This window comes from Acartia tonsa, chromosome 14 (genome assembly GCF_053477335.1).
Source record: "Acartia tonsa isolate MP-2025a chromosome 14, ASM5347733v1, whole genome shotgun sequence".
In the NCBI taxonomy this organism is placed as follows: Eukaryota; Metazoa; Arthropoda; class Copepoda; order Calanoida; family Acartiidae; genus Acartia; species Acartia tonsa.
The window spans coordinates 11801437-11812251 of record NC_137273.1 but is presented as its reverse complement, the minus strand read 5'-3'; the positions used below and the strand labels follow the sequence as shown (position 1 = coordinate 11812251).

Genomic DNA, 10815 nt, shown 5'->3' with positions numbered 1-10815 from the left:
TTCTTAGACCTTACAAATAACCAGGCTTAGGTCGGACAAAAGGTGGGCGTGGCGGGCCGATAACAGCAAAAAATGGCCTAAAAATTGACCGGCCTGTCATTTCATCAAAGAAATCCATCAAAAAATCACAATTTGAAATTTTAATTAATTAATAACTTTTTTCTCATAAGAGATAATGACACAAGACTTTCACTTGGTGAAAATTCAGCATTGTGGGCCGCCTAGACTTTATATTTGGTGACCCTGGGGTGACGGGTTCAGTGCCCCCCACACCCACGAAGTGGGCATACTTTTGAAAATCACGTTTTTTCAGTTTTTCCCCTTAAAGGAGGGGAAGAAGTCGTTTTAGAGACTTCAAGCATCTCTTTGGTGTTGAACAACTTTTTGAGGCAGACATTTCTTTATTTATGTTTCATTCGCCACCGGCTGACCGTTTAGCCGTTATTTGCCGCCGAAGGCGTGATTTTTGGCGATTTTTGCCGTTTCCGAGGTTTTAATGGACATTTAGGAGGGGAAAGAGTTGTCCAATCAAGTTGATGATGAAGTACATTTTTGTAGGCAATTGCATTGGCTAAATTTCATGTGAAGTAAAATTTTTTGTACCTCTAACCGGTTTTGCTCCAGCTGAATCGATTTACAGATACCCCCTAATAACCGGAAAAAACCGGTTTTTCATAAAATTCACGGCCGGTTTTGGCCGGATCCGGCTCAAATTTTGCATGGAGTCATCCTTTGATATTCCCAACAGTTGATACTTGACTCAGCAAGATCCCAGAAAAGTGTGGTATATCTAACCCCCCCCCCCCAAAAAAAAAAAAAATAAGTTTAAACGTCCTCTTATCAAAACTAACGGAATTTTTTTTCTTTTGTTAGATTTAAAATTATGTATACCTACCTAAGTATTATAAAGCTTGAGCAAAAATACGTTTTCTATGTACTGTTGGTATGATTAATAATTCATAAAAATCATTTTCTGAATGTGAAAATTATGGAAGTTTATATTATGTACTTATCATGTAAATTTTATATAGTTTTAATATGAAGAAAGATTAACAAGAATAGAATATTCGGGTATAGTCCCCTTTGTGGCAACGCCCCTTTAGGGGCGATTCGTCGTATTTTTAAAATGGATTTTAAAAGGTTATTTTAGGTTAGGTTAGGTTATATTGGGTTTGGTGATTGCCCTGCAGGGTTAGGCAATTGGCCCTGCAGGGGCTAGAAATAGGAGAAAAGCTACTGTGAAAATACGAAAAATCGCTCCTTAGGGAATGTTGCCACGATAGGGACTATACTATACCCGAATATTCTTTAAAATTAGCGGATTTATGCTGTAACGGGGATAAGTGAAGGAAGTATTTGATCAGTTGAAAATATTGCTTTCAGAAAAAAAATTTAAATACGGCTGTTTATAGAAATTTTTTTCCTTTTATCTTTAAAACTCATGTAATATCTTTATTCTTCGCTTTCAAAAACCAACAAATTTGAAAATAAAGATATATCTTTTTACTTATGTCTTCATCCCTAATAACTTTTTGTACAAAAAAGGTGTGCTTTTAATTCCGCATATTGTTAAATAAAAATTCACCATTAACAGTAGCGCAGTAATTAGTTTTCCAGTTTAACAATTCTCGCGTCATAGAACAGCAACATATCTTTCTGAAACTAGCTACATACAATTTAGATAGATTATTATAAACTGAGATTAACCAAAATAAAACTGTAAATAAACAAATGAACATTTGCTACCCTGCACACAGATTTGAATACCTACGGTTTCTTGTATAACAATCACAACAGCAAATAATTAAGTGGAGGTATTTGTGTTTACTGATGAAAATGGAGTACTTGGTGATGTTTTGATATTTTGCCATTCTGATAATGTGATACATTTGCGGAATTGAAGGCACACCACTAAAGTATGCATGTAAAAGCATAAAACAAATGTGATTGATCTCTAAATATAATATGTATAAAAATAGTAATGTTTGATATGTACTATGAATATGTTAGATTATCTTAACTTAAAAAACAACATAAGGTATTTATAGTAGTTGCTTTGATGTTGTGTGGAACTAAACTAATGGACACTCAAGTTAATGAACCAACCAATCAAAATTCAATTAAAGTCTTCAAAGTTGTTAGTTATTATAAAACTTTGGGGACTCCCTGGTCTACTGAAAATGGACATTGCACAGTAGGCCGACTCAAGATGCAAAATTTTTTGGCGCGCTATTTTAACCCATTCTATTCATAAATATAAGACTATAGATACCTTTAAAAGTGTTCTCAGACTATTTTTTCAGCAATATGTCAAATTCGAATTTCATAAAAAAGGGGAAGGTTCCCCCCTGGGGGTGAAATTTTTTTTTCTTTCAAACCATGGCTTTATACACCTTCCTGAATTCGTCTTGAAGAGTACATTAAGAATCAAAAAACGTTTTTTAAAAATATTGATCCCAGAAAAAGTTATCCTCAAATAACCGTCAAAATCACCTGATTTTGCTAAAATGGCCTAAATTGTTAGTTTTTTGAGAATAGCTCTTGCTATGATCAAAATATTTTAAAATCGTTTTTTGATCCTTAATGTACTCTTCAAGACGAATTCAGGAAGGTGTATAAAGCCATGGTTTGAAAGAAAAAAAAATTTCACCCCCAGGGGGGAACCTTCCCCTTTTTTATGAAAATCGAATTTGACATATTGCTGAAAAAAAGCTACCAGAACACTTTTTTTGGTATCATTGGTCTTTATATCATAAAAGGAATGGGTTGAAATAGCGCGCCCATTGAATTTAAAAAAAAGTGGTAATTCTGAGTCGGTCTATTGCACAGACAACATTAAAGCAACTTCCATTGCCAAATACCAATGCTATAACTATAAGGGGAGTTATGTATTTTTTTACTTTTAAAACTCTACAATAAGCACAAATTTAGAATTTTTAAGCTTTGATAATGCAATTTAATATTAAACAGTATTTTGATATTTGGAAGTGCCTTTTGAATAACAAGAAATAGTTGCTAAAAAGAATACAATTTGTTATTAATTACTAAAATAACATATTTACTAATAATACCGTTAATTATTTTTATACACTAAATGTAATATGATTAAAACACTGATTTAGTTTAATATTTGTAATATTATATCAAAAGTTATTAAAAATAATCTAATTATAGTAATAAAATTTGTATTATGATTTATATATAAAATGTTAATTTTAGATATTACAAAAATGTCGTTAAAGTTTAAACATGATGAAGGTCCAGAAGATCTGATGCCAAAAGTAAGTGGAAGAACAGCTACGCTGTTTGGTCTCCCATCTCATATTGCAGCTTTGTATATCACATTTGTATGGATACTGTAGGGTGGACGCAATTAAATGCCTTAATGCACTTTTGTCAGGATAATCTTCACAAGAAATTATAGAAGCATATGTATCTACTATCCAAGCGGATTAAAGTATCTAAATTATTCCCTAGTCAACTTTGCTTAATGAATGGATGGACAGCCTGACGGACGAATATATGAGCCAGGTACAGAATATTTTAAAATTGAGACTAGACTCTAAACGCACCCATAATCATAATCAAGACTATTTGATTTCAGATAGCAGTTCTAACAGACTAACAGACAAAGTGAATTAAAGACTAGTAATGTGAAGTTTCACCTTCTATCTTGAATTGAAGCTCAGTAATCATCTCCTCCATCTGGTAGACAGACAGACAAAAGAAGTCATGGAGTAGCTTCGCTACTATTTTGTACGATTTTTCAGGCGTTAGCAATCCCCGATGACAGTTCAGATGAAGAAAACTCCGATGACAATCCTCCTATGGACGGATTTGCTTATCTTAAATCGGTCATAAAGGTAATAGAACAAGAATGGCAACAGAAAAACAAGCGCAGCAATAACAACCATGGATTTTTTTGTATTTTCGCAATGTAACAGACACCGGAATGGGTTTCTATATTATTCTGGCAATATAAAGACAACTTGGTCAAATTAGTTATTTCTACCTTTATCGTCCACGAAAAACGAGATAAATTTTCGATTTTTCATCTTTTTTTTTTGCAAACTTTGATAGGTATTTTCTGATTTTTTTATTGTACGGTTTATATTATTTTTCTCACTGTTAATTAAGTTTAAACAATTACCTAATTTAGAGGAATGTAATTTGATACAAAACAAATTAAGATTAGGGTCAAAAGCCTTAATTAGATAAGAATAATTAAATCCTTTAGTAGCGAAGCATAGAATTAGAAACATCAACACAAAGGAACTATGTTGTCCTTAGAGTATTAGAGACAAACTAAGGGACCAAGTGAACAATTTGGTGTATGATCCTAATCAAGCAATTTTTTTACTGATAGCATCTGTTTTCATGCATTACAGACCAACGGACCAACGTATTGTACTATTGAGTGAATGTCCATTGTCATAAAAAAATTTATAAAAACAATTAAATGTTTATTTTTAATAGCAGCCAAAAACAAGTCATTTTTTCGTAGAAAGTCAGACGGGCAGACAAGGGGAGTTTTAGTAAATCTTTGCGACTAAAAACTATTAAAAAGTTGATTTTAACATTTTAATAATATCTTCAAATTCCTTTTTTGAAAATCTCTTTAAAATGTATTTTTGAATTTACAAAGATTTACTTATAGCATGATAGTTTACTAAAACTTGATTTTTTGAAGATATACACTTCGCTGTGAATTGTGTTCTAATATTATTTTTAAGTATTTGAACTTGACACTTACCTATCTTATTTCTAATACTTTTCTTTCTCAATTAACCGTACTGTAATGATTGGTATAACCCCTGGAAGTGTTAGTGGATCATGGACCCTACCCTCTTACCCTTACTTTATAACTTTAACTTTTTAAATGTATTATTCTATTCCCTAGGTACAGGTCCTCCAATCACTACTTTGAATGTCATAATAAGTTTTTGAATTAAATATTTATTATACAGAGAATTGGTACAAGAAAAAAATCTTAAAGTGTTTTCATGGATGATCTATGTTTCTTTTAAACTTAAAAGTTCAAAATTTTGTATAGAAGTTATAGCAATAAAATTATGAATTATTTATTTGCATTACCCATATGATATATTTTAGGAAAGAAAACGAATACCTGATACTGTAACAGCTGAAATAGATTCTAAGAAAATCAAAGCCCCCACATGTATTGACACTTTTGCAGGTATTGTCTATCAATTCTCCTTATTTAAAAGTAACGGGATGTCAGTCTGTACCGAAGGATCTTGTTAACTGTTTGACTGACATGTGTCTCCTTTACAGTTTAAGCTTCTCATAGGCCCTGGGAAGGTTTTAAACTATTTTAAGCAGTGTTGTGGAGCCGGGAGCCGTGGAGCATCCATATTTTGCCGTATCCGTTAAAAAACGGCTCCGGATTTGAATTAGCTAAATAAAGAGATTTTTTATTAATTATAATTTGGTAAATCTGTTTTGTCATGTGAAAATGTCCCTTTTAAGTTTTTCAAGTCCATTTTTATCAAAAATTGAACTTTTAGAAAATTGAAAAGTAAAAAATAGACGTAGGGGAAAAAATATGTTGAGTTTTTCTTGATTTTAGGTCGGAGCTGGGGCCGCCATCTTCACAGACAGCTCCGCAACGCTGTTTTTAAGAGTACCTTAAACCTCGCAAGAGAATTCGCCCAATTTTTTTTATTGTTCAAATAAAACCTAAAATTGAAAATTAGAATGGTTCGACAACCGCCTCCCCTTCCCCTCCTACCAAGTTCAAATATAATAGAGGCCTCGGGGGAGAAGGGGAGGTTATTTATGACCATAATTTGGTTGTATCTGATCCACATACATAAAACACTTAAGTCAAAATAAATTCTGTTTTTTTCCTAGGCTGTGGAAGAGTGAAACCAGAAGTACCTGAATCCTATTTGCCAAGTAAGAAGTAAGTAACTAATATCCTTTCCTATAACTTCTCCGTCAGATGAATATTAAACCTGTTATGATCTTAGTTGATACCGGAAACTCAAAAAAAACTATTTTTAAATATACCTCCTAGAAACCTTTTTTCATCAATTTTCACACTATTTTGACTCAGTAGAAGTAGGTAATTTTCTTATGAGTATTATTATAAAAAAATACCTATACATTTTCAAATGTCTGATTTATATCTTGACTGCCCTTAAATCACTTACATACTTAATAATTATCGACATTTTAGAAAATAAAATTTTAAAGACCAATCAAACCCTTGGTTTAGTTACTTTTTGAAAACGTTTTTTTTTCTAATTCTGGTTAATACAAATACACAATACACACCTTTAGGATACAAATATTGAGTGGATGATAATTTAGTTAGATTGTATCTTTCATCTAAAGTTTACTGTTGTGATTCTCACTTATCTTAATAAAGAAGGAAAGATAAACAATAAACAAGAGTGATTAGGTCCATAAGTGGCGCAGTTTTAAGTAACTAATATAACATCATATTGAGCGATAAACGATCAATAAATTAAAAAAGATGTATGCTTTTTAGTTTTTCTATGCATGTCCCATACTTTTAAAGTTCCTTGTTCGGTATCCTGCTCCTTTGCTATTTTTCAACTAATTTTTGTTAAACCTAACTTAAAATGATTTTCAAACATTCTTTGCAGCAATTGGATGTCTTATCTGCCTAAGTAGTAGGGTGTAAGTATAATGAAATGTAGTTTTAACTATAGTAAGTGTGTCTGTCTGAAAATAATTTCTAGTCGTTCTAAGCTACCTATAGGTTTTTTATGTCAATAAGTATTAGTAATCTAATTGACTATAGTAAGGCCTAAATTTCATAAAACTAATCTGTTTCTTTTTAAAAATCCATTAAAACTTATGTAAAAGTTTTGCTTTCCTGCTTAATTGGACGTACGTATATACAATTGTTTTAGAGTAGCTTTGCTTGTAATGATGTGAAGAAGGAAGGATAAATAATTGAAAGTGTCAATATAAAAGTTATTCTGACAGATTCCATTGTATGTATACCTACCATGCATTGAAAGGACACTCGGGGAAAATAATATTTCTGTAAATTCTCAAAAAGTTTAAATATTTTAATGGCAAAAACTCTATCGGTAAAAAAATTTGTGAAATATTCTATTAACGACAAATAATAAAATACTTAAGTCTTTGAACATGCGTGTTCATTATCATGACATAAATTTGTTATTCTAATTCTAATATTCTGATTTTTGATTTTATTTTAAAAGGGTAATTTCTAGGACGATAAGTTTTTAGCCCAACATCTGGTCATTTTTGATACCTTAATTTTTAAATTGTTTCTTCTAATTTAAATTGTTACTTCTGATTTGTAAAGCCTCCCATTTATTGAAGTAATCCTTGTTAAAGATTACAAATCTATATTCTACATATTGTCCCTTGGATGCATTTCTTTGCTTGCAAATTAATTTGGTAGTGTAAAAATTATCACTGTCAATTTCAATTAAAAACTCTGCAAACTTTTTGGATAAATCTCAACTGCATTTGTGTACTTTTCAGGACGTTAAGTAAGAAATAGGCGTATTTTTAATCGACGAATAACGTTTTAATGGTTTCTTAGAAGTAATATTCTTCATTCAAGCTGTATTAGAGTCAGGAATCTAAAGAATAAGCATATGCACGATAAATTTATATGGGACCCCAATGATGATAGACAAAATTATCTCTTCTGTAGATTGAAAGTTTTGGTGGAAATGTTAAGACCAATCAAAATATAATTGAAGTACTCTAAGTTTTTAAGCCAGCGAATAAGAAAAAGGGAATGTAAAACATTGGACATTAGTGTTTCTAACAGTCCAATGTCCCCTGCCTCCCTTGTTAGATTTGATTTTACTAAGGTAATTAATAATTATGTAAGCCTAATGACGTTCTGTTTATTTGATTGACATAAACTGTTCCAAAAATAATCTGAAGTAGCTGTAACCAAAAAACTAAATTAATAAAAAATTGGTAATATCAGCTGATTTTTCCATGATTTTTGGGGGCAACGCTTCACTCTAAAGACGACAATTTTATCTGTTCCCCAAATATTATCTTAGATTTATTTTTCACGTTGACTACCTATACCTTTTCATGAATCTGAAAATATAAGACAAGAAAAAATGATGGACATCCATAATTATGTTTCTCGTATTTATTTGAATCCGGTGGATAGGAACCGGTTCTCATGAATACGAAAAAACTATGTCTAGCATCGTTTTATATCCAGTTTTCTACGAATATAGAAATGTACAATCATAAGATTAAAACTATTTTTTTTTAGCCGGCGCCTTCGGCACCACGGGGCAAAAAAAACTAGTTTTTATCTTATAATTGTACATTCTATATCCGCGGAAAGCCGTTTATAATGTGGTATTCGGCAACCGTGAGCCATGTCTATGGCACCCCTGATCTGGGGTTCGGTGGAGGGTCAATGGCCCTCCCCCGAGTCCTGGGGAAGGGGTCTAGTGACCCCCTCCCTACGCTTAGAATTAATGATTTGAATCTGTCATGTTTATTATGGTTAACTGTATTCTTAATTCTCCCCCACCCTTTCCAGGGATGGGGGAATCATTATTGCCCAAACTGACCATTGTATATGTATTATTTATGCTTTTATGTTATGATTATTTATTCCTATCCATGTAATTATTGTTTGTTGTATATAACTCCAGTATCCTTTACACCTTCAATAAAGTGACAACTGAAATAGATGTTGATTCTTGTCTAGTGAATGCTAGAGAAGCGTAGCTTCTCTATAGTAAGGTGTCCACGTCTGTTCACACTGCCGTAGTCTTTATTCGAACTCTGGTGTCTGCCATTTACCCTAGGCAGATACCACAACTTTGGTGACAGCTGTGTGAGATTACGGCGAACCACAAGTGTAGAGCAGACGCGCATCTGAGGCTAAGGTACTCCCAGCAGTGAATCTGGCAAAACTGACGCAAGCAACCTGAATTACCCACCCTGGACAGCAAAGTTTAACTCTGCATCCGGCAGTTGTGGAAGCAAAACAGCGAAATCTGACGAATAACCGCGAGCAGCGCTGATATCTAACGGAGAATTGAGCGCCAAAAGGGCTGAAACAGGCCTGCGGACCGGCTGAAACAAGCCAAATACGTGTAGACGGCTGAAAATAGGCCAACTTTACTGCAAGAAATAGCAGGATCCGAACCAGTGGCGCTAGCAGGACGGGACATTCCCTGCCGCCGATAGGCTGAAACATGCCACATAGCTGCAAGCTGCGAGCTAACATACGGGTGTAGTGCACCAGAACAGAGAAAAACTACGTCAACCCCGAGTATCCTGAGAAGCTACAACGCAGCCACCCATCTAGAAGACAGATATTATATCACATTTGCAGGGATTACCACCCTAATGTGATGGCCAAACAATAGATTTATGAGCAAAGCTTGGCAAACAAATTGTTGTGTTGTGATAAATCTAAGAATAGAACAGGCTTGGATTACTGTGTATTGTGATAACAGCTAAAAATAGAACAGAGTTGGTCAACAAATCTGTTATGCAATTGTGATAAGGACAGCAATAAAAGCTAGATGTAATATAATCAAAACAATCTCAAGCCCACAGCACAATAACAATACACCCCTTATTCCAAGGGAAGGGGAGGGGGCCCCTCTCCATTTGAAGACAAATACAATCAGGGTTATATAACAGATAAGCCTAAGATTAAGAAGCAAAGGCCCCATTACACCAGCACACAGTTACCCCCTCCCTCACAGTGGGAACGGACGGAGTTACCCCCGTCCCCTCACGCGCTTCCCCCTTCCTACCCACACTAGACTAAGTCCGTCTGTAGTGTGGAGCTAGCGATCGGATATACAGAGCGCCATTCACGGGTAGCGCAACAAAGTGCGGAAAACATCATAAATCCAACGGACGAAGCGGACCAATGAGGGAGCGAGCTGAGGGGTGAGAGCGCGTTTTCCCCGTGTGCGCGGATTTGACGGCGCGAACGCGCGTTACAAGGACAGAAGATTCCACGCACACACACACACACACACACTTTCACACCAGAGCAGAGCTACTCCATAGCATCTAACAGGGGTATTTTTAGCAAATAAAGAATTGCAAGTTTCTTTCCTCCTAGCTCTAGTGTGATAAGGGAAAACCCAATCAGTTCCTGACAGCAGTTCAGACCCTCAACATCTATCTACCTCAACACCTAACTATTGATAAGTACAGCTAAGTTATATCTTTGCAACTAAAACTCCCAACCTAGTGATACAAACAGTGTTGGCTGTTAGGCTAGGAAGCCTCAAGTGACAACCCATTCATTGTAGTCCTGTATAACTTTGTGCCCGCCGTTTCACCGTTGACCCAATGGACCAGCATCAAGTCCCAGGAGGTGACCAAGCCCCAGGATGGCTCCAGGATGACCCTCAGCCGGCTCCAGCCGAGTACCGCAAGCTGATGCTGAGCAATCTGCCGGAGTTTAGAGGGCCGCCCAAGCAGTCCTGGTCGGCACATATCCGCCGACTGGAGATGTCATGGGCGGCTTACCGCGTGCCACCTCATGATTCCCTCAACCGCCGCAACGCCCTACTACTGTCATTGGTAGGGCAAGCGGCGGAAATGGCGTCCCATCTGTTTGGCGAGGCAGGCCAAGCCTTGACCTACGAACAGGTCAAGACCGAGTGTGAATTGTTATTTCGCCCTGCTTTTGAGTCCCAAACGCTTAAACAAGCGTTTAGGGACTACAAGCAACACTCGACAGAACCTATACAGGCGTACATATCAACAAAGTGCGCCTTGTATAGGGACGCCTACAATCATGAGGATCTTGAATTGTTGGTGGACGAA

The 10815-nt window shown here is 35.2% G+C and overlaps 1 protein-coding gene across 2 annotated transcripts in view; it reads left to right on the top strand.

The window, feature by feature from the left end:
- Positions 1-1022: 1022 nt before the first annotated feature.
- The window catches only part of LOC145305729 (gem-associated protein 2-like), a 37507-nt gene continuing 27714 nt past the window's right edge, over positions 1023-10815 (top strand). The window contains exons 1-6 of one of the 2 annotated variants that reach the window (XM_080147469.1): positions 1023-1545; positions 1918-2038; positions 2971-3281; positions 3771-3863; positions 5113-5197; positions 5875-5926. In XM_080147469.1, the coding sequence (XP_080003595.1) occupies positions 3207-3281; positions 3771-3863; positions 5113-5197; positions 5875-5926 (305 nt within the window). In that variant the 5' untranslated portion in view covers positions 1023-1545; positions 1918-2038; positions 2971-3206. Of the gene's footprint in view, positions 1546-1917; positions 2039-2879; positions 3282-3770; positions 3864-5112; positions 5198-5874; positions 5927-10815 lie in introns of those variants that run through there. The other variant, XM_080147470.1, reaches the window with a different exon arrangement.